This window comes from Topomyia yanbarensis, chromosome 1 (genome assembly GCF_030247195.1).
Source record: "Topomyia yanbarensis strain Yona2022 chromosome 1, ASM3024719v1, whole genome shotgun sequence".
NCBI lineage: Eukaryota > Metazoa > Arthropoda > Insecta > Diptera > Culicidae > Topomyia > Topomyia yanbarensis.
Window position 1 is genome coordinate 102,545,335 of NC_080670.1, and position 25,479 is coordinate 102,570,813.

Consider the following 25,479-nt stretch of genomic DNA (forward strand, 5'->3'; position numbering starts at 1 on the left):
GCCCATATATGTTCAAATTCTATGTGTTTCGTGGTTTCTATTGATTCTAAAGGAAAGTCTGCTTTTATGGCTATGAGGACACCTCCTCCAGACTTTTTCTGACAAAGAGACAAATTACGGTCATGCCGGAATACATTAAATTGATTTCCAAAAATTTCTTCTCTTCTTACGCTTTCATCCCAGCTAGTTTCTGTTCCAAGAATTATATTAAAAGAGGATGAAATTATTTTTTGATGGTTTTCTTTAATTTTCGCTGGGCTTTTCATTCGATTAAAATTTTGGCAATAGACTAAAATTTCAACCGAATTCTGTTGGGGATGCGAAGACGTTTTTGGAATATTTAAATTGCTTACATTTATATGTTCTTCCTCTACAGAGGGCGTCGTTTCTTCCGAAAACTCGACGTTCCAAATTTATAGGTAGCTTCGCGGAGTTTTTGAAGACGGCGAGTTCTTTCGCTTGAAAAAAAATTCCATGAGAGTCAAGGTCAGCTGCTGCTTCGTCTGGGTTCAGTCCATATTCCTGATAGACTTCGATAAAAGGAGGATGGTCGGGTGCGGTCGGTAGTCCTTCGGATGCGAGCGTCATTTTGATGCTGGTTGGCGTCATTCCTTCCACGCAAATAGATGGCTGTTGGTCCTTCATATATGCCAGGTATAGGCGTACAATACTCATTATTTTGGTTCACGAAGTCTGGCCTTTAAGAAGCGACCGTCGCCAATCGTTGATTGTGACGTGAGGCGTACGATGGGAGGGCGCATGGGGTCCAGTTCAAATTGGCTGTCTATGTTGGAATGTTGAGATGTGGTTGGCAATATGTTTATATTATTTTCGCCAACGGTAGGTGTCCATTCAATTTAGGGTTAATTGTGTCTCCCTTATGAAAATTTATAAATATTGAAGTGATATTTTTATTTGGAGGTCCAGAAAATTGAATACGTGCTGCGGCCAGTAGGTCCTTGTCCGAAGGTAATTTGGTGATTTGGTCGTTAATGTTGAAATTCTGATTATTTTGGTTATTGTTAATATTCTGACTGTTATTGCTGTTGCCATTGTTTGCATTGGTGTTGCTGTTGTTGTTATTGATGTTCCGGTTACTATTTTTGGTATTGGTGTAGTTTTTCATGTTGCTAAAGTAGCTGTTGTATTTTTTATTATTCGTATAATTGTTGTTGATGTTGTTGTTGTTCTTGTATTCTTCCTTTTTCGTCTGCGATTTGCCTTCTCAGCTTCTTTTTCTTGTAGGCATCGTTTACGTTGTCGGGAGTCATATGGACTCCAGTCGCGTTTCCATATCTTTCTGGTTCCAATGAAGCGCCAGTCAGATGTAGGTTCAGAGTTAATTTCGATTTCCGCCGCTGGTTGTGGTTGTGTCGGTATGGCATCTAGGGTTTCAGCGAGACTGGGATGGAATTCTGACATTTGTTTTCTTTCAATGAAGGTTTCGGTTGACAATGCCTTCATCTCGTTTAAAAATTCTTTCGCTGCGATGCTACATGGTGATTTGCTGTTTCGTATTTCTTCTATGTGTGATTCCATGACGTCAATTTTGGACTCTATATAAGTAAAAGCCTTTTTGAAGCATTGTTCGGCATTTTCCGTGAATTGATGATTCGCTTTGTTGATTTCAGCCAGAAGAGAGTCATTCTCATGCTCATTTAGAAGTGATGACATACGGTTGATTATTTTAGTAGCGGAATTGCACGTCGTAATGTTGGAGTTTTTTATGTCAGCCTTCAATTCTGCATTCTATGTTGTCCAGTGTTTCATGGGCGACTTTTTGATTTGATTTGATTTGATTTTGATTGAAGCTTTCTGTCAAAGGCAATTGAAGCTCAAAGTTTATAATTCGAGGAAACGTGGAAAAAAACTATTTTGTGTTTAGTGGTAATCTTCATTAAACAAAATTTACCTATTTTTCGAAATTTCAATAACAAAAAAAATATTTTTGAGTAGCCTGTTAGTTGCATTTCATTGTAGATGTGAATTGTTTTAGTGGAATAATTCGGAAGTTTTTTGGTAAAATACTTTGCCCGCCTAGAGGCGGTGTTGGGCACCAGAGCGAAAAATAATTTCAGTCTTTAGTGATTACTTATCGTACCGAAACTAGCATTATGTGCAATTTTAGCTGAAAATAAGTATGTTTTAAAAACTTTGGGTGAATGTTGCTGTTAGAATATGGATATTCTTATCATTTAATAATATTTAGAGGAGTCTGGGGCTAGGTGGTAGAATTTTTCTTTCTCCTTTTGTAATAGATATATGGCGCTGTCCCTAGTTCTGCACTTCAAGTACTAAGTTTAATCCATTCTCCAATGTGTTTATGTTGCATTAAATTCTGTTTCGTACACGTTGTAAGTGATATTGAGTTTTCGAGCGTATTAGAGTGAAGAGCCTACTTGAGTCATATTAGGAAGGGTGTCTCACCATTTCATTGATTGCTCGGAATACAATTGATGCAATACGTATGAACCAATATGGCACCAATATCTTTGCTTTCTTCTTATAAACCATTATGATATCAAAAATCGCCATTTGAACTAATACGTTGAACAAAGATGGCTAACGCCGCTCTAACCAACGGTTTTACATGGTTAGAGCAAAAATAGGCTCATTACCCTAGGTAAAGTTTTTAAATTTCAGCATTTTTGTTATCTAGGGCGAGTTCAAAGCTATTCCACGAATGACTAGTTTTTTAATTAGATTCGCGAAAAGAACTTTCCTTGGCCGTATATGTAATATACGTAATCACAAGCAATTTTTTTTTGTTTTTTTACTTCGGGATTTCACCTGAAGAATTTCGAATATTTAGCTTTTGAATGCAAAGTGTGCGCCGAAATTAAAATGTGGGAGCATTGAGGCTGAAAAATAATAACAAGTATCGATTGATTTGCAGTTTTATTCAAAAAACATTTAACGCGATCCATACTTTATCATCAAAAGTAGCCAGGTGGCATCATTGTGCGTATAGTCGTAAATTGGCGAGATTTCCGCGTCACATATTTAAAATTCTGTAATGCAGCCAACAGTCCGCTCTTTCATGCAAAACATACACTTTTACACGATCTTCTTAAATTAAAAACATAAAACATGATAAGTGAAACCATCGCCAGCAGACCTTGGACTCCCCTACTCTAAATTAGAAGTCAATAATTAAACAACCAAAGCACTAGATAATTACTCCTTACAGTTTAGGTATTTTGCGTTCTGATGGAGTCCAAGATATGAGCAACCATCTGTATTCGCTTATGTTGATGTAACTAGAAGAAGAAAACAGTTTTTTATTCGCCCAGGTGCCCAACACCGCCTCTAGGCGGCCTACTTATTTTAAGGCTTTAATGAAAAATCCATTACTTTCAAGAATTTTCAACAATATTTTCGTTTTTCTCATCACGAAGTCCACTTCCAAAAGTTTTTTCAAACCAAAAAAAAAAAATTGGGCACTAGAGGGTTAATTCGTGCTGCTGCTTCATAAGCATTCGTAATTCCATCATTACTCGCCTTACATGTTCATTAAAAGTGACATTACTGCTCAGTAGTGTCATTACTAACGCCTCGTGTACGGGCCCCTATTGAACACAGTGCAGGCAAACCAGAGTTCACTTCAACTTCGCTAGTGGCAGTAGAGTGGGGTAGCCGCTGTACAAATAGCAGGGGCCAAGCGCTAATGGAGGCGCTTGCGAAACTCGATATTGTGCTAGCTAATAATGGCACCGCTAGCACATTCCGTAGAAACGGGGTGGAGGCAGGAATTGACGAAACATTTGCCAGCCCGAGTCTGGTACCAGGCATGGAATGGAGGGTAGACGAAGACTACACCCATAGCGATAATTTAGCAATCCGCTTTAAGATCAACTATGGTGTGCTGCATCCCAGGGCGGGAGATCCCTGTCAGGTACGCGGGTGGAAGTCCAATCACTTCGACAGCGAAGCTTTCACCGCGGCCCTGGGACTGGAGGCCAGCACCGACAGTCTAAGCGGGGATGCGATGGTAGCCGTTCTATCACGCGCGTGCGACGCCACTATGCCGAGAAAAACATTGCCAAGATGCCCGGTATACTGGTGGAGTGCCGAGATTGCAGCTCTACGATCAGCCTGCCTCAGAGCTAGACGTAGGATGCAAAGAGCCCACAACGAGGATGCAAGAGAGAATCGCCGTGAAGTGTTTCGAGCTGCGAAATTGGCCCTTAACAAGGCCATTAACAGTAGCAAGAGAGCGTGTTTCGACAACCTGTGTGAGAGTGCCATCGCGAATCCGTGAGGTGACGTCTACAGAATCGTGATGGCCAAAACCAAAGGGGGCTCTTCACCCCCAGAACGGTCTCCGGACCGGTTGGCGACGATTATCGAAGTACTCTTCTCGTCTCGAGCCACAAGCCCCTGGCCACCTGCACTACGAGACAGTGCGGGCACGGCCGAAATGGTGGCTCCGGTGACGAATGAAGAACTACTCGCAGTGGCTAATTCCCTAGCAATGAACAACGCTCCATGGCCGGATGGAGTTCCAAACAGTACTCTCAAGCCAGCGATCATAGCAAACCCGAACATGTTCAGGCTAGCTATGCCGAGATGCCTTGACGAGTGCCGCTTCCCCGATAGATGGAAAAGGCAGAAATTGGTGTTGTTGCCGAAGCCTGGGAAGCCGCTAAGCGACCCATCGGCGTACAGACCAATCTGTCTGCTCGACACGACTGGCAAATTGTTTGAGAGGATCATCCTCAACAGGCTAACCCCGTACGCAGAAGGTACGGACGGCCTGTCAAGCAACCAGTTTGGCTTTCGGAAGGGTAAGTCCACAGTGGACGCTATCAACTCAGAAATAAATACTGCCGAGATAGCGATCCAACGAAAAAAGGCGAGGCATTCGATACTGTGCGTTAGTGACACTTGACTTGAAGAACGCATTCAACAGTGCAAGCTGGGATGCCATCGCGCTCTCGTTACACCGGCTTAGCCTACCGGTGGGTTTGTACCGGATCCTGGAAAACTACTTCCAGAACCGCGTACTGCTATACGAGACCGATGCCGGTCAAAAAAGGGTTCCGATTACCGCCGGAGTCCCGCATGGCTCGATCCTAGGCCCGGTGCTGTGGAACCTCATGTATGACGGGATTCTTAGACTGAAGTTCCCTCCTGGGGTCAAGATCGTCGGCTTTGCCGACGACGTAACCTTGGAGGTCTATGGAGAGTCAATCCCTGAGATAGAACTAACTGCAGAACACGCGATCAACACGGTGGAGAAATGGATGAGCGCGAGAGGCCTGGAGCTCGCTCAGCATAAGACGGAGGTAGTTATCGTCAACAACCGCAAGTCGGCACAACATGCTGTTATCCATGTGGGAGAAGTCGTGATCACCTCACAGCGGAGTCTGAAGTCTCTCGGAGTCATTATAGACGACAAGCTGACCTTCGGCAGCCATGTCGACTATACATGCAAGAGAGCGTCGGCTGCTGTTGCGGCACTATCGAGGATGATGTCCAACAGCTCAAAGGTGTGCGCCAGTAGACGTAGGCTACTGACAGGCGTTGCCGTATCTATCCTCAGGTACGGCGGCCCGTCATGGTCAAGAGCACTGAGGGTAACCAGTTACCTACGGAAATTGGAGAGCACCTACCGCGTGATGTGCCTCAGAGTGATATCTGTCTACCGCACGGTATCACACGATGCATCCTGCGTGATTGCAAGCATGATGCCAGTCGGGCTGGTCATCCGAGATGATGGTGAGTGCTTGGAGCTACGTGAAAATAGAGGAGCCCGCGAGCGCACCAGGGTTATCTTGGTCGCCAGATGGCAGCGTGAGTGGGATAACTCCTCGAAAGGTAGGTGGACCCACCGGCTGATACCTAACATATCGAGCTGGGTGGGCAGACCCCATGGGGAAGTTCACTTCCATCTGACACAATTCCTGTCAGGCCATGGCTGCTTTCGACAGTACCTCCACAGGTTCGGGCACGCAGAGGTCCTCGCCTGCCCTGACTGCCCATGTGTAGACGAAACTGCCGAACACATACTGTTCGTATGTCCTTGTTTCGACGTCGAAAGAAGAGCACTGCTTGACGTCTGTGGCTGGGACACAACCCCTGATACCCTTATTCAGCGGATGTGTCAATCGGTGGAGAAGTGGAACGCAGTCTCGACTGCAACCACTCAGATTGCCTGTAGGCTACAAGAAATCTGGCTCACCGAGCAACAGACGACGGGCACGTCTAACTAGTGATTGGTTAGTTGGAGCGAAAAAGACCGAGCGCAAATAAGTGAGTGAATGGTCTGTTCATGCTGAGGCAGGTTTGGCGCAGCGACTGGCAACCGCGTTAGGGGTAAACCCACCCCGAAGCAAGACAGAAGAGCGAGTGTATAGGCGTATATGTGGACTGCCTCATGCCAAGATGGGCGTAGTATGTTGGGACTTAGCTATCGATGCCTCGTGGCGTGGCAGAGGAGTGAAAGGGTGAGCATCCAAGTCAGTCTCACACGGTATGTTAAGGGTGAGCACAAAAGTCAGCCTCACATGGTATGGTAGAGGTGAGCACAAAAGTCAGCCTCACAAGGTATGAAAACGGTGAGCACCCAAGTAAGCCTCACATGGTATGTCAGAAGTTGGGCCTAAGAAAGATGGGTGGGTAATGTCTGCGACATAACCGGAGAGATGTAGAATACATAAGGAACACGTTCTTCAAATATGTTGATATTCATTGGAATTTTCGGACAAAAGGTGATTTGGGCGAGGAATATTTCAAATTATTCTTTACAAAAATGATGGTGGTCCTGACAAGGACCGTTTTTGTTGGCGTTGTTGGCCTTGGTGGGGAGATGCGCTGGCTTCGATTTTCGTTGGATGCTTCTGACTTCTTACTATTTCCGGGCTTAGCTGTTGTCCAGGAGGTGATTCTGACATGATTGGTGTAGGTGTAGGTCGTCAACCGGTTATAATTTTTCAAGCGTTGTTTACATTTGAAATTAAACCACTGGATCAATTAAAAAAAGTATTGGTCTGTGATATGAAAAGTACGAAATATATCTTCGGGTTTCTGCATTGACGTTTTTGACAAATACAAGATCAATGCATGTGCCTGCAAGTGTAGTTGCTTGTGATGGATCAGAGATCAAACGAAGCTTGAAACATTCATTCATAAAATAAACAAATTTCAAATTCTCTTGTTTTGAAACATCTATGTTGAAGTCGCCTGAAACGACCATTGGAACATTCTGATTTCTAGACTAAATATTCTACATTAAAAGATGGGTGGGTAATGTCTGCGACATAACTGGAGTGTCGTAACTACACTTGTGACGTTAATCCAAATCTAATGATATGCAACGAAATTACGTTTGCATGTGAAATTTTCAAATGATTCGTTATAATTATGGTTAAAAATTCTAATTGGGAATTCTTTTCCATCACCAACTATTTTTCTTTTTTTCGAATCTACAGCATTCTTTGAAAATATTGTTGAAATGTTATTGATGAAAAACTGAAAATGCGTTTGGCAACACTGCTCACTAAATGGATGGTGGGAAGACGCACATTCGTTTTGATTATGCTAGTATTAGTAGCAGGAAAGAATGAAAAGGAACATAGCCCGAAAACGAGCAAGCGAGAGAGCGATAGTAATTCGTATTCGCTCTACTAAACTAAAAAAAGATGGGTGGGTAATGTCTGTGACATAACCGGAGCATCGTGACTTCACTTCGAGACGTTAATTTAAATCTAATGATTTATGCAGTTAATCAAAGGAGGCTGCCAAAAAGTTCGAATAAAAGCACGCGACTAGTGTACTTTGCACGTTCTATATTTTATCAACACTAGAGAGAATCGAAAAAATAATTCAAAGTGTAATAGCAACATGCAATTGTGGCAACACTGGCCATGGGATGGTGGGGAACACGCACATTCGTTTAATTTATGATGTATTAGCAGCAGAAAGGAATGGAAAAGCAGTGCGCGAAAACGAGCGAGGATAATTTAAATTCTCTTTCTATCCACATATCGTATTTCTAACCTACTTGCTGAAAATTGTTAAACACCTCAAATGGATATTTCAGTTTAACTCTTATTAGAACACAATTAATTGGTCCTGAAAAGAACCGTTTATTGTTTTATTGCGGGAGCATAATTCAGACGCACTCCCCGCGACACGGTGAGCCAGTTTAATATATTTGGCCTGAAAGTTATGCGTTTGGTGCAGTATTTTGCATTCTCGAACAAACCAGGCGCACTATTTTGCATTCTCGAACCAGTAGGCATCGTTGGCTTCTCGGGGCATCATTACGACTGAGGTTTGTAAGCGTAGCTCGACTTTGCAGTCCTGTACAATCTCACGAACCAGACGCTGGAACGATAGCCTACAGATTAGTTGCCCTTTAGTTGGGGCGAAATTCTTGCAGGGCGACAGTTCCGATGAGTCACCAGTAGCTGGGGCACTGTTTCCGTCCATCGCCATTGCCAACTGCTTTCCTTCGGTGGACTGGCTGCTTGCTAGTGCTTGAACGAATACGAATGATGAGAAAAACCGACTGACCAATATTCATATATAAACACACGAGAAAGCACTACTATCGCTCTCTCGCTCGTTTTCGTTCCATTCCTGCGCTTTTCCTTTCCGTTCGGCTACCAATACTAGCATAACCAAAACGAATATTCTGTCTTTCCATCGCCTTCAATGTAGTGGCCAGTGCTAGCAAACTTGCATGTTCAGTTTTTCAATAACAACATTCAAACAATATTTTCAAAGAATGTTACAGATTTGAAAAGAAGGAAGGAAAATATTTTCACAAATTTAAATTCTTTTGTGTTATTTGTTAGCGCTGATAAAGGCTATTTAGTTTGCTACTAGCAAGGAGCTGCACAAACAAATCGATTTATGCAGTTAATCAACGGAGGCTGCCAAAAAGTTCGAATAAAAGCATGCGACTAGTGTACTTTGCACGTTCTATATTTTATCAATACTAGAGAGGATCGATAAAATAATTCAAAGTGTAATAGCAACATGCAATTGTGGCAACACTGGCCATGAGATGGTGGGGGAACATGCACATTCGTTTAAGTTATGATGGTATTAGCAGCAGAAAGGAATGGAAAAGCAGTGCACGCAAACGAGCGAGAGAGGATAATTTAAATTCTCTTTCTTTCGTTCCACACATCGTATTTCTTATATAGACGCTGGAACGATAGCCTACAGATTAGTTGCCCTTTAGTTGGGGCGAAATTCTTGCAGGGCGACAGTTCCGATGAGTCACCAGTAGCTGGGGCACTTTTTCGGACCGTCGTCATTGCCAACTGCTTTACTTCGGTGGACTGGCTGCTTGCTAGTACTTGAACGAATACGAATGAGAAAAACCGACCGACAGATATTTATATAATCGCGCTAATATGCACTACTATCGCTTTCTCGCTCGTTCTCGTGCCGTGCGTGAGCCTTTCCTTTCCGTCCGGCTTCTAATGGCCTAACCAAAGGAGTATGCCGTCTTTCCCCCACTAACTGCTCTCGTCAAGCAACCAAATACGAATAATCATAAAACAAACATGTAGTGGACCTATATATAAACTTTTCATTATTTTATTGTTCGGTTGGTCCACCATTTTGACGGCTCTGTGCGGGATGGGCTGAAAATTTTCACTTTTCCGAGTCGTTTTCGAAAGATTTTTCAAAACACAATTTTTTGTTATTAGTGCATGTTATACATACTTAAAATTTTAATACAGCATAGAGGAACATATTTTCAACAAATTGGCCTAAAAATCAAATCATTCTGTTAAGTATGATAAAAGTTATTAACGTTCAAAATCTGACGCGGTGCCGCAGCCGATATTTTGAAACGGGACCCCTATATTGAAAGCTTAAATGTATTCTACATTAAAAATGTCCCACATGCTATGCCAGGGGGAGCGGCAGGGGTGTAATAGAGTGGTACGATCGAGAGTGAACCAAGTGATAGGGTGAGCATCCAAGTCAGCCACACATGGTATGTTAGAGGCTAGCACAAAAGTAAGTCTAGCAAGGAATGAAAAATGTGAGCACACAAGTCAGCCTCGCAAGGAACGAAAAAGGTATTGAGCTTAAGCATTAAACACTTAATTTTGCCGCTACTGCCTTTATACTTAAATTTTATGTGGTAGCGCACTTATTTAAGAAAACGTTAATTCCAATAGAAGCCACACTTAAGTTTCATATGCATGGCGTATTCTAATTAAGTGTTTGTTAAATGGTTATTAAATGTTATCCATATAGAATTTAAATTTGCATCAACTTAAATATCATATCATTCCTTATAGAAAATATGCAAAAATGTTAATTTTCAAATGGAGAGAACATTTATATATTTAAATACATTACAAAAAAGACTTCTTAGTTCAATAAAATATTTTTATTTGAATTTAAAAAATACAACTTAGCTTATAACTAAATACACTCACCTAAAAAAAGGAATAAAATGAGTAAAAATGGTTTACCACTAACGCGTCTCCTCTTCTTTCCTGTTTATGCGAAGTCGTTCGATTTCATTACCTGCAAACACAAAATTATGTATCAATCATGCAAGCAAACATTTTAAATTTACGTTCCATGCAAAATCTTCTGAAAATGACATGTAAACCATGAATTAAATATTTCTGCATGTTTTAGACACCATGTTTTCTCAAATTAATGTTGTGAAAAAGTGTGTTTTCACACTTACTGTTGCCAAAATTGTTAAAAATAATGGATTTCAAGGACAAACGATTTATGATTTATTAAGCTGACACTTAACAATTACATGTGATGGCAGTAAACCATGTAGTGACTGGAGCTTTTGCGTCTGCTCTCATCTATTTCCTTCCAAAAACTGAAGCTAGATTGTCTGTCACAACAACCAAGGCCTGCTAACATAAAATCATTCTTCCGTTTGATTTTATTGCATCAAGACAAGAACAGGATAGAGGTTGAGTAGATATTGAGGTTCAATATTGATTTATTATTTTATTTATGCTGGCTCATACCCTACATCTTCCTCCTCTTCTACTCTATTTAAGAGTGTGAATCTCCATTCAATCAGGCTTTTGTGTGACAGCTATGCAACAATTGACTTATTTGACGTCTAGGACGCCAACACAGTTGCAATGTGTATGAACACATAAGTATAAGAAAAAAGAAACGCACACAGCGGTTATCCACCATATTTAACAAGATTTGTCAAAAATTCCATCCGATTTAACCTCAATCACATACTAACACAACTGCCCATGGATTATTCCATGCGAAGAATGAACGACTTGTAAAAACACGATGCAAGCAATAATTTATACTACGTTCACATCTCATCATTCTTCACATTTCACTGTTTTTTCTAATCTCTTTTCTTATCATTCATTAAATTACTCTTTACTCTGAATTATTTATACTTTGGTCCTTACTATACCATTTTTTCTCTTTATTCTACGGTACTATTTGCTCATTAATTTGCTCTCTAGGTTACTGCTTATTATTATGTCTTTAATTGTTACTCTTTTAATCATCTTCTTTACTCTTTGCTCTTTGCTCTTTGCTCTTTACTCTTTACTCTTACTCTTTACTCTTTACTCTTTACTCTTTACTCTTTACTCTTTACTCTTTACTCTTTACTCTTTACTCTTTACTCTTTACTCTTTACTCTTTACTCTTTACTCTTTACTCTTTACTCTTTACTCTTTACTCTTTACTCTTTACTCTTTACTCTTTACTCTTTACTCTTTACTCTTTACTCTTTACTCTTTACTCTTTACTCTTTACTCTTTACTCTTTACTCTTTACTCTTTACTCTTTACTCTTTACTCTTTACTCTTTACTCTTTACTCTTTACTCTTTACTCTTTACTCTTTACTCTTTACTCTTTACTCTTTACTCTTTACTCTTTACTCTTTACTCTTTACTCTTTACTCTTTACTCTTTACTCTTTACTCTTTACTCTTTACTCTTTACTCTTTACTCTTTACTCTTTACTCTTTACTCTTTACTCTTTACTCTTTACTCTTTACTCTTTACTCTTTACTCTTTACTCTTTACTCTTTACTCTTTACTCTTTACTCTTTACTCTTTACTCTTTACTCTTTACTCTTTACTCTTTACTCTTTACTCTTTACTCTTTACTCTTTACTCTTTACTCTTTACTCTTTACTCTTTACTCTTTACTCTTTACTCTTTACTCTTTACTCTTTACTCTTTACTCTTTACTCTTTACTCTTTACTCTTTACTCTTTACTCTTTACTCTTTACTCTTTACTCTTTACTCTTTACTCTTTACTCTTTACTCTTTACTCTTTACTCTTTACTCTTTACTCTTTACTCTTTACTCTTTACTCTTTACTCTTTACTCTTTACTCTTTACTCTTTACTCTTTACTCTTTACTCTTTACTCTTTACTCTTTACTCTTTACTCTTTACTCTTTACTCTTTACTCTTTACTCTTTACTCTTTACTCTTTACTCTTTACTCTTTACTCTTTACTCTTTACTCTTTACTCTTTACTCTTTACTCTTTACTCTTTACTCTTTACTCTTTACTCTTTACTCTTTACTCTTTACTCTTTACTCTTTACTCTTTACTCTTTACTCTTTACTCTTTACTCTTTACTCTTTACTCTTTACTCTTTACTCTTTACTCTTTACTCTTTACTCTTTACTCTTTACTCTTTACTCTTTACTCTTTACTCTTTACTCTTTACTCTTTACTCTTTACTCTTTACTCTTTACTCTTTACTCTTTACTCTTTACTCTTTACTCTTTACTCTTTACTCTTTACTCTTTACTCTTTACTCTTTACTCTTTACTCTTTACTCTTTACTCTTTACTCTTTACTCTTTACTCTTTACTCTTTACTCTTTACTCTTTACTCTTTACTCTTTACTCTTTACTCTTTACTCTTTACTCTTTACTCTTTACTCTTTACTCTTTACTCTTTACTCTTTACTCTTTACTCTTTACTCTTTACTCTTTACTCTTTACTCTTTACTCTTTACTCTTTACTCTTTACTCTTTACTCTTTACTCTTTACTCTTTACTCTTTACTCTTTACTCTTTACTCTTTACTCTTTACTCTTTACTCTTTACTCTTTACTCTTTACTCTTTACTCTTTACTCTTTACTCTTTACTCTTTACTCTTTACTCTTTACTCTTTACTCTTTACTCTTTACTCTTTACTCTTTACTCTTTACTCTTTACTCTTTACTCTTTACTCTTTACTCTTTACTCTTTACTCTTTACTCTTTACTCTTTACTCTTTACTCTTTACTCTTTACTCTTTACTCTTTACTCTTTACTCTTTACTCTTTACTCTTTACTCTTTACTCTTTACTCTTTACTCTTTACTCTTTACTCTTTACTCTTTACTCTTTACTCTTTACTCTTTACTCTTTACTCTTTACTCTTTACTCTTTACTCTTTACTCTTTACTCTTTACTCTTTACTCTTTACTCTTTACTCTTTACTCTTTACTCTTTACTCTTTACTCTTTACTCTTTACTCTTTACTCTTTACTCTTTACTCTTTACTCTTTACTCTTTACTCTTTACTCTTTACTCTTTACTCTTTACTCTTTACTCTTTACTCTTTACTCTTTACTCTTTACTCTTTACTCTTTACTCTTTACTCTTTACTCTTTACTCTTTACTCTTTACTCTTTACTCTTTACTCTTTACTCTTTACTCTTTACTCTTTACTCTTTACTCTTTACTCTTTACTCTTTACTCTTTACTCTTTACTCTTTACTCTTTACTCTTTACTCTTTACTCTTTACTCTTTACTCTTTACTCTTTACTCTTTACTCTTTACTCTTTACTCTTTACTCTTTACTCTTTACTCTTTACTCTTTACTCTTTACTCTTTACTCTTTACTCTTTACTCTTTACTCTTTACTCTTTACTCTTTACTCTTTACTCTTTACTCTTTACTCTTTACTCTTTACTCTTTACTCTTTACTCTTTACTCTTTACTCTTTACTCTTTACTCTTTACTCTTTACTCTTTACTCTTTACTCTTTACTCTTTACTCTTTACTCTTTACTCTTTACTCTTTACTCTTTACTCTTTACTCTTTACTCTTTACTCTTTACTCTTTACTCTTTACTCTTTACTCTTTACTCTTTACTCTTTACTCTTTACTCTTTACTCTTTACTCTTTACTCTTTACTCTTTACTCTTTACTCTTTACTCTTTACTCTTTACTCTTTACTCTTTACTCTTTACTCTTTACTCTTTACTCTTTACTCTTTACTCTTTACTCTTTACTCTTTACTCTTTACTCTTTACTCTTTACTCTTTACTCTTTACTCTTTACTCTTTACTCTTTACTCTTTACTCTTTACTCTTTACTCTTTACTCTTTACTCTTTACTCTTTACTCTTTACTCTTTACTCTTTACTCTTTACTCTTTACTCTTTACTCTTTACTCTTTACTCTTTACTCTTTACTCTTTACTCTTTACTCTTTACTCTTTACTCTTTACTCTTTACTCTCTTTACTCTTTACTCTTTACTCTTTACTCTTTACTCTTTACTCTTTACTCTTTACTCTTTACTCTTTACTCTTTACTCTTTACTCTTTACTCTTTACTCTTTACTCTTTACTCTTTACTCTTTACTCTTTACTCTTTACTCTTTACTCTTTACTCTTTACTCTTTACTCTTTACTCTTTACTCTTTACTCTTTACTCTTTACTCTTTACTCTTTACTCTTTACTCTTTACTCTTTACTCTTTACTCTTTACTCTTTACTCTTTACTCTTTACTCTTTACTCTTTACTCTTTACTCTTTACTCTTTACTCTTTACTCTTTACTCTTTACTCTTTACTCTTTACTCTTTACTCTTTACTCTTTACTCTTTACTCTTTACTCTTTACTCTTTACTCTTTACTCTTTACTCTTTACTCTTTACTCTTTACTCTTTACTCTTTACTCTTTACTCTTTACTCTTTACTCTTTACTCTTTACTCTTTACTCTTTACTCTTTACTCTTTACTCTTTACTCTTTACTCTTTACTCTTTACTCTTTACTCTTTACTCTGTACTCTTTACTCTTTACTCTTTACTCTTTACTCTTTACTCTTTACTCTTTACTCTACTCTTTACTCTTTACTCTTTACTCTTTACTCTTTACTCTTTACTCTTTACTCTTTACTCTTTACTCTTTACTCTTTACTCTTTACTCTTTACTCTTTACTCTTTACTCTTTACTCTTTACTCTTTACTCTTTACTCTTTACTCTTTACTCTTTACTCTTTACTCTTTACTCTTTACTCTTTACTCTTTACTCTTTACTCTTTACTCTTTACTCTTTACTCTTTACTCTTTACTCTTTACTCTTTACTCTTTACTCTTTACTCTTTACTCTTTACTCTTTACTCTTTACTCTTTACTCTTTACTCTTTACTCTTTACTCTTTACTCTTTACTCTTTACTCTTTACTCTTTACTCTTTACTCTTTACTCTTTACTCTTTACTCTTTACTCTTTACTCTTTACTCTTTACTCTTTACTCTTTACTCTTTACTCTTTACTCTTTACTCTTTACTCTTTACTCTTTACTCTTTACTCTTTACTCTTTACTCTTTACTCTTTACTCTTTACTCTTTACTCTTTACTCTTTACTCTTTACTCTTTACTCTTTACTCTTTACTCTTTACTCTTTACTCTTTACTCTTTACTCTTTACTCTTTACTCTTTACTCTTTACTCTTTACTCTTTACTCTTTACTCTTTACTCTTTACTCTTTACTCTTTACTCTTTACTCTTTACTCTTTACTCTTTACTCTTTACTCTTTACTCTTTACTCTTTACTCTTTACTCTTTACTCTTTACTCTTTACTCTTTACTCTTTACTCTTTACTCTTTACTCTTTACTCTTTACTCTTTACTCTTTACTCTTTACTCTTTACTCTTTACTCTTTACTCTTTACTCTTTACTCTTTACTCTTTACTCTTTACTCTTTACTCTTTACTCTTTACTCTTTACTCTTTACTCTTTACTCTTTACTCTTTACTCTTTACTCTTTACTCTTTACTCTTTACTCTTTACTCTTTACTCTTTACTCTTTACTCTTTACTCTTTACTCTTTACTCTTTACTCTTTACTCTTTACTCTTTACTCTTTACTCTTTACTCTTTACTCTTTACTCTTTACTCTTTACTCTTTACTCTTTACTCTTTACTCTTTACTCTTTACTCTTTACTCTTTACTCTTTACTCTTTACTCTTTACTCTTTACTCTTTACTCTTTACTCTTTACTCTTTACTCTTTACTCTTTACTCTTTACTCTTTACTCTTTACTCTTTACTCTTTACTCTTTACTCTTTACTCTTTACTCTTTACTCTTTACTCTTTACTCTTTACTCTTTACTCTTTACTCTTTACTCTTTACTCTTTACTCTTTACTCTTTACTCTTTACTCTTTACTCTTTACTCTTTACTCTTTACTCTTTACTCTTTACTCTTTACTCTTTACTCTTTACTCTTTACTCTTTACTCTTTACTCTTTACTCTTTACTCTTTACTCTTTACTCTTTACTCTTTACTCTTTACTCTTTACTCTTTACTCTTTACTCTTTACTCTTTACTCTTTACTCTTTACTCTTTACTCTTTACTCTTTACTCTTTACTCTTTACTCTTTACTCTTTACTCTTTACTCTTTACTCTTTACTCTTTACTCTTTACTCTTTACTCTTTACTCTTTACTCTTTACTCTTTACTCTTTACTCTTTACTCTTTACTCTTTACTCTTTACTCTTTACTCTTTACTCTTTACTCTTTACTCTTTACTGTTTACTCTCTACTCTCTACTCTCTACTCTCTACTCTCTACTCTCTACTCTTTACTCTTTACTCTTTACTCTTTACTCTTTACTCTTTACTCTTTACTCTTTACTCTTTACTCTTTACTCTTTACTCTTTACTCTTTACTCTTTACTCTTTACTCTTTACTCTTTACTCTTTACTCTTTACTCTTTACTCTTTACTCTTTACTCTTTACTCTTTACTCTTTACTCTTTACTCTTTACTCTTTACTCTTTACTCTTTACTCTTTACTCTTTACTCTTTACTCTTTACTCTTTACTCTTTACTCTTTACTCTTTACTCTTTACTCTTTACTCTTTACTCTTTACTCTTTACTCTTTACTCTTTACTCTTTACTCTTTACTCTTTACTCTTTACTCTTTACTCGTTACTTACTCTTCACTGTTTACTTGTTACTCTTTACTTTTTGCTCTTTACTTTTTTCTTCTTTACTCTTTACTGTTGGTTCTTTACTCTTTGCACTAAATTCTCGGTTGTTACTCTTTAACCATCATTACTTACGCTTTATTTTTTAAAGTATTCCATATAGCAAGACTATGCGTTATCCCCTCAAGAGATGGAACGCATCCATATTGTTGTTGCTCTGTTAATTTCTTGGTAAACTTACTTCTCGCAGCAAAAACTTACCCATTCGGGGAAAATCATATGTTGCTGCACAAAGCAACGGTTTTCCACTCGAGGAAATGATCTGTTGCTACACGGAGCAATAATTGTCCCGCTCGGAGGAATAATATTAGGCGACTCAGGGCTTTCTCACGTGGAAGACTTGAGCTTCTTTAGTTTTTAAAACACAGCTGCATCACTAAGCATAATCAACAAAAAAATATCGATTTTCTACAAGAGCATGTCCATCAAAGCAAACACGTGTCATTCCGCAGTTATACTTTCTTCTTCCAAATGAACTTTTCTCTACCAAAACTATGCGTCATCCGCTCGAGGAATGGAACGCATCCACATCGTTGTGGATCTGTTAAGTTCTTGTTAAACTTGCTTTTCACAGCAAAAGATTTTCCATTCGGAGGAAATCATATAATGCCACACAGAGCAATGGTTTTTTCACTTGTGGAAGTGATCTGTTGCCACACGAAGCAATAATTGTCCCACTCGGAGGAATCATATTTTGCCACACAGAGCTTTCTCACTCGGGAGACTTATTCGTGTAGCAACTCGGAGCTGCATCACGAAACAATCAATTTTTCTAATTTCGGAAAACAGTAGCATAGTGTTTTAAAATCAGAACCAGTGTCCAGCTGGTTGCTATTTCATAACAAAAACTACTGGCAAAATCTTACCGGGAGCGTTGTTTGTGCCATTGTCGTGACTGGAGATTTTGCGTCTGCTCTCATCTATTTCCTTCCAAAAACTGAAGCTAGATTGTCTGTCACAACAACCAAGGCCTGCTAACATAAAATCATTCTTCCGTTTGATGTTATTGCATCAAGACAAGAACAGGATAGAGGTTGAGTAGATATTGAGGTTCAATATTGATTTATTATTTTATTTATACTGGCTCATACCCTACAATCACGTAGAACGCTTAAATTTTAAGTGTAATTTTAGTAAAGGGCAAAAGAAAATTCTTTAGTTTTCAATGCGGCTTGCAACTTAAATCTTATGTGTCGAATCTCTTCGTAAAAAAGTGTACGTTATTTACAGTGCATAGTAAAAAAATAGTTATACGTGAAAATTCATTCTTGCGTTAATTTTTCCAGGCTTCTGATTTAAATAAACCAATCGACAAAAAGCTCTACAAAGGTACCAATCCAAGCTGTCACGATTTTAATGCAACTACATCTACATACGAAGGAGCACCTCTTCTGGTAGGCTTCAGCACGGGTCAAATTCAGTTGGTTTATCCTGGCAGAAGAGAGCAAGGAAAGTTATACAACGAAGAGGCAGGTTGATCTGGTTGTATTTAATTTTCTAGTATTAAATTTTCATTTACTTCCAGAGATTAATTGATAAGACAAAAGTTACCTGCCTAAAATGGATTCCAGGATCAGAAAATCAGTTCCTGGCGTCCCATGCGAGTGGGTGTTTGTACATGTATAACGAAGAACTATCATGTACATCAATAACTCCCAGTTATCAGCCATACAAATGCGGCGAAGGTTACATTGTGCTATCGTGTAAATCCAAATGCACACGTAATCCGTTGTACAAATGGTGCTTTGGACAGCAAGAGAATTGCGTGAACGAATTTTGTTTCTCGCCTTGTGGTCAGCATTTGGCGATTGTCTCTCAAGATGGTTTTCTTAGAGTCTTCCATTACAGTAACATGGAGTTGATAGGGATAGCACGATCTTACTTTGGAGGTTTTCTTTGTGTTTGTTGGAGTCCCGACGGTAAATATGTGGTTGTTGGGGGAGAGGATGATCTGGTAACCGTATATTCAGTACACGAGCAACGAGTAGTTGCCAGAGGACAAGGCCATCGATCCTGGGTATCGGTAGTTGCTTTTGATCCATTTACGACTACCTATTCGAATTGGGAAAGTGGAGTTGTTTCAGAAGACGAAAATGCCATCAATGACAAATACAACAATTTGGTTGGGCCAAGCAATCAAATCAATATTGAAACTACTGCTACCGCGGTACGGCGTCCTCTTGGTACGATTCGGAGCAGCCCATCGACGTCGGATAAACTTGCCACTAGCTACAGGCTAGGCTCAGTTAGCCAGGATACTCAACTTTGTTTGTGGGACCTCACAGAGGACGTACTGCGGCAGTCCCTCGGGCACGTAAATCACAATCTTAATTCAGCAGAAGCTACATTTTATAACACTAAATGGTAAGCTTAAATGAAATAAGCTCTTCAAAATCAAACTAATTTATCTTTTATTTCAGCGAATTTTCAAGTAGTGCAATTATTAATAATATTGGATTTCAAACGTCACCCCACAAGGATAAGAAATCAAAAGCTAACGCAGTTTATCCAAACGACAATGATACTATGGATAATTCGAGCTGTATTATTAAAAATGTTACTCTAACGAGTAACAGTCTAAGTACTACTATAAATTGTGATGATAGTATTAATAGCAACAACAGTAGCGATAAGGAATCTACCAATAGTGACAGTAACCACACGAGGAATAGCTTCACTAAACGTAATAGTGTGACGAACCATGCTGGCATTACCGGTTCTTCTGTCAGAATTGAAGATGATAATAGTAGCGATAAAATCGCAAAATATGACGTGAACCACCCCCTACATAGTTCGACACTTAATTCGTTCACGCAGCGAATATCCAATTTCAGCTTTGGCAACAGTGGCAGCAACAGTAGCAATATCAGTGATAAAAGTGAAAAGAGTGAGAAATCCGGTAAAAGCAGTACTAGAAAAAGAAATATCATATCGCTTACTGGTAAATTATATAATAGTAATAATTCACATAACTGCTCAAACAACAATCACCTTCACCATAATGCATTGGGCAATAGCAACCTTACCAACATCATCGTCGACCAAACTGTTTCAACGTCATCGAGCAATGGTGGCGTCGGAGGCGGTTTAGTTTCTAATACCATTACTTCAATAATGACATCGTCGCTGACCAAGAACATGCGGTCAGATGGAACGGGAGCAGGTAGCAGTGGTAATAGTATCATTTCCTCTTACGACCCCATGAAACTCATTGGTACCCCCGCGTGTCCGCGATTCGATGACTGTCCAGTATTGGAGCCGTTGGTGTGCAAGAAGATTGCTCACGAAAGATTAACGGCGTTAATTTTTCGGAAGGATTGTTTTCTCACCGCCTGTCAGGATGGATTTGTTTATACTTGGGCCAGACCTGGATACATAGTAAGTGGATTATGAATTGTGCATTAGAGTTTTACCGAGGCATACTTTTGCTTATAGAATCTACCACCGCATTTACCTCCAAGTCCAACGGCGCCCTCTGCTGGTGCGGTAGTATAAAAATCTGCGGTTGATGCAATTTTATCGTACACATATTTTATTGCCTTTCAAATTCGTTAAAAATATTTTAAGTGTTTTATCATTTCATACGTACAGGTAAGTTCTATTATTTCATACGTACAGGTTGGAACATATGACAAAAGTTTTCATGTTGAACTAGAACGCAATGTATGCAAGCAAAACTAGCACGCAATGCAAGCTAAGTTTAACTAATATATATCACATTGAAAAGGTAAAATACCGCAGAAGAGTTTGGCTGTAACATGCATATTTCTATCATTGCAATACTTCATTCATATAATTAAATAATAATATTTTATTGAACGCACGAACATTCGGAGCTGGATCCATTTTATGCTTTAAATTCAGTGTAAGAGAAAAACAGAAACTCAAAAATCTTTATTGCACCAAAGACTAATAAATTCGGCCCGAATAATAAATGTTTATGGAAAAGTGGAATGTAGTTCAACATATTTGTTTTCCTTAACATCAATATATATTAATAAAATAGCGAACAGCTGTGTTATTAGGATTATTGAATTAAACTATTTCGTATTTTTTCTAGAATCTTAGTTGAGTCGGCAAGGAAAAACAAGCATAATTTTGAAGGATTGCCAAAATAACAACTCAAATAAGGGAAAATAGCTAAAAAGTAAGAAAAATTAAAATGAAATAAATTATAATTATGTTCAAGAAGTAAAATTTACATTCAAGTTTTTTCTTACCTTTGTTTTATTTCGACAAGCATATGTAGCTCAGGTTCCTATCGAAGGGGGAGGGGGGGGGGGGGGTGCTTCTCTAATCTTTCGGCCATCACGTCACATGATTTGGTATTCTTAGTATGTATAGCAACAATAAAGATGTGACACAAGGTGCTAAAAACGCACAAAAATCCTGTCAATCTTATTTTCCATTGAATTGTCTGCTCTAAAGATATTACCAAGGGCCGTTCATAAATAATGTCGCCTATTGACAGTTGGGAAAAATCCATGAATTAACGAGAGAAAACTAAAAATTTGAGAAAAAACCAACAAAAATTCTTAGATTTTTTTCTGCAAGACATTGTTTATGAATGGACCCTAAACAAACAATATTCCATAACGAATATCACGTAACATTGATGACAGAGCAGTGGGATCAAGGCCAAATTCCTACTGGGTCGTGCAAAACTGAGAAGCAACATCAATTTTGGCACAGAGATTAGACATCCATCTCAAGCGTAAAAATTAAGTACAAGGCACTTCCAAAATTAATCGAGAGGTTACCGACAAAGGTGGTTCTGTCATGCCGTTTAGTACGTGAGTGTTCCTGAATTGATTGTAAGATTCCAAAAGTTCCACAAATATTTATATCTTAATTTTGTAGAAACGTTTATATTTTTTTGTTATCCTTTACTTCATCTTCGTGAAAATCAATCAACGTATTCAGGACATTTTTAGAATACTATTAATTGATTGTCATGTTTTGCAGTCGTCGTGGAAAACATGGCGTTTTTTTCAATTTCAAAGATGGCCGCATTTCGAGGCATTCTCAATTGAACGCTAAGGGTTTACACCAATGTAGCGCATGGAGAAATAAGCATATTTCGGATACCGTCATGGGGAGTTACTTTACGCCACGGGGGCTACCTTACGCCAAAATTAAAGAATGATACTTGAGCTTCTAGTTCAAATTTAACGTTATATTTTGACAAAAGCAAAACATAGTATTATTCGCTGGGTCTACACAAATAAAAAAAAATGGATATAGAATCAAGAAAATGCTTGCAAGTAATCGTAGTAGGCGAGGGAACTGAAATATAAAATATGCCCAAAAACCATTGTAACTTAAATTCTCTTGGAAAGTGTGATATACTAGTCAAATTATTAGATAAGACGCGTAGAAAAAAATATTGTGAATCCTACCATTTTTTATATTATTATAAAGAAATTTTGGGACTATTTATGGGCTAACCTAATTTGGATTTAATTACAACAATTCCATTAATCAGTTCAAACTCTTAGAAATATTTGAAACAAGCATCACTTTTTATTGTGTCAACAGTTTCTTTTAATTAAAATAGCCTTCATCTACCATTAAATTAACGTATGGTTTTATAATTATAATCAATATTATTAATAAACCCAAACTATCCGATTGATTATGTCAACCATATTTTTGTTTAACACCGCATAAATATATTCTCAGTTTAATCGGACTTATGTTACTCTCAAATCAATACATGATTTGATTCAAATAACCAGTTTAAAACAAATATCAGATTGATAGGGGCAAGCAAATTTTTGTTTGAAATTTATGTATATTCAATTCAATTGGAAAAATCTTAGTATAAATGTAAGGCACACATTACAACAATTTCATTAATCAGTACAAACTCTTAGAAATATTGAAAACAAGCATCACTTTTTATTGTGTCAACAGTTTCTTTTAATTAAAATAGCCTCCATCTACCATTAGATTGACGAATGGTTTTATAATTATAATCCACATTATTAATAAACTCAAACTATCCGATTGGTTATGTCAAACATATTTTTGTTTAAAACCGCATAAATATATTCTCAGTTTAATCGGACTTTAACAAAAGGAAAGGGACAAGATAAAAAGCGCGTATTGTTCTGTTGCATGGTTATATACGAATGATATTTTATTCTCTCATCATACACGGTAAATCAATGTAAGTCAATTGGTGAAACATATTACACAGTAATTCAAATGATATCAGTGTTCGGTTAATACCCCGCCTCAATTGCTTACTCTTAGCATGTCGCGCAGCTTTCGAAATCGTACTTGTACTAACCCTCTGGTCATCAAATCGGCAACTTGATTATCAGTTTGCAAATACTTTAGTTGGACATGCCCTCGTTCAATCAGCTCACGAACGAAGAAATGTTGAATTTCGATGTGCTTCATCCTCTTATGCTTTCTGGGCTCGACTGAAACCGAAATGCAAGATTGGTTATCTTCGTGTATCGTTACGGGCTTCACTATAGAAACACCAATGGAGTCCAGCAAATTCATAACCCACATGAGTTCACAACTACCCTGACATAACGCCATCAACTCTGCTTCTGTACTAGATAATGCAACGGACGATTGTTTCCGGGTTGCCTATGTTACCGTGGAACCGTGGAGTTTGATAACATAACCAGAAATGGATCTCCTATCGTTAGGATCGTTTCCCCAGTCAGCATCCGTGAACGCCTCTAACGCTTCCGCCGATTCATCGTATCCATAAACCAGCTTGTACTCGCTCGTTCCCTTCAAGTATCTGAGAATCCGCTTAAGATGCACCCAATGCTGCTCATTTGCTCCACACTGGAATCCGGCGAAATAGTTGACTGCTGCACAAATGTCCGGTCGTGATGTCACCAACAGGTACATCAGACAACCAATTAACTCACGGTATGGTTTATCCGTAAACATTTTCGAATCCTCCTTTTCTAGCCTGAGATTGGGATCCATTGGAATGGGCGACACCTTGCAATTCTCCGTTCTAAATCTATCCAGAACACGCTCAACATACGCTCGCTGGTCGATCAGCATAGTTTTCTTCTGTCGATTTCGATCAACATTCAACCCCAGAAAACTTGTTATCTCGTTGAGATCCTTCATATCAAACTGCGAAGCTAGTTTGCTCTTCATTTGCTTGATCGCCTCATCCGAATTGCTCACCAACAAAATGTCATCAACGTAAATGAGAACGTACGTCACAACACCTTTCAACTATCGATAGTAGAGGCAGAAATCATGTTCACTCCCCTTGAACCCAAGTTTGACTATGAAATCGTGGAACCTCTGATTCCAGTTTCGTGATGCCTATTTATTTATTTATTTATTTATTTATTTAAAGGCTTTAACCTCGTAGGTCATTCGCCTTGCGAGAAAGAAAAAATATGTTAATTAACCCTTGTGAAGGCAAGCTAAAATCCTAACATTAAAGGGCAAGCCGGGCCTCTCAGGCCCGTCTAAATTCAAGCTCCTTTTAGCCGTTCTCATATAGAAAGGTTATGCAATCGGTCGAAATTTCGACTTTTTAACCGAGACCCGCAGGGCCAAATCTCTTATACCATTCGACTCAGTTCGTCGAGATCGTAAAATGTCTGTATGTGTGTGTGTGTATGTTTGTATGTATGTATGGATGTATGTATGTGGCAAACAATCTCACCGATTTTTCTCAGAGGTGGCTGGACCGATTTGTACAAATTTATTCTCAAATGAAAGGTACAGCCTTCCCATCGGTCGCTATTGATTTTTTTATTGATCTGACTTTCGGTTCTGGAGTTACGTGTTGAAGAGTACAATCACACAGCAAATTTCCATAGAAACTGATACCACCATGATGTCCAAATGATACAATATATATTAAAATATGTGCAACATTACTTGGCTTTGCATGTCTAGATCATCAATGACCCACCGAAGGCACTTCGACCACATTGGCCAACTATGGCGAATATTGATGCCCCGGGGGAACTTACCAAGTTCCTAAGATAATGTCATACCTATTTCTCAGCGAATTCTTTACAGATTTTTACAAACTTGCTTTCAAATGAAAGGTACAGCGTTCCCATTGGCTGCTGTTGAATTTCTAATTGATTCGACTTCCGGTTCCGGAATTACAGGATGATGAGTACGAACACGCAGCAAATCCCGATTTCAGCGTATATGGCGATGGATGTAATAAGGTCAATTTTTTTTCCAAAAAGTGAGTACTCGGAAGATCACGTCGAATGTCGATTGGTTATGAGCTCCATTT

General features: G+C 37.3%; 1 protein-coding gene across 2 annotated transcripts in view; it reads left to right on the forward strand.

The window, feature by feature from the left end:
* Positions 1–21,426, forward strand: part of LOC131676203 (WD repeat-containing protein 20) — a 349,792-nt gene extending 328,366 nt beyond the window's left edge. Inside the window, exons 2-6 of one of the 2 annotated variants that reach the window (XR_009303115.1) lie at positions 18,512–18,694; positions 18,751–19,589; positions 19,646–20,603; positions 20,661–20,816; positions 21,286–21,426. Coding sequence is in view for 1 of the 2 variants with exons in the window: in XM_058955354.1 (XP_058811337.1) it covers positions 18,512–18,694; positions 18,751–19,589; positions 19,646–20,603; positions 20,661–20,720 (2,040 nt within the window). In the remaining variant the exon portion in view is untranslated. Of the gene's footprint in view, positions 1–18,511; positions 18,695–18,750; positions 19,590–19,645; positions 20,604–20,660 lie in introns of both variants that reach the window. The other variant, XM_058955354.1, reaches the window with a different exon arrangement.
* The last annotated feature ends 4,053 nt before the right edge of the window (positions 21,427–25,479 follow it).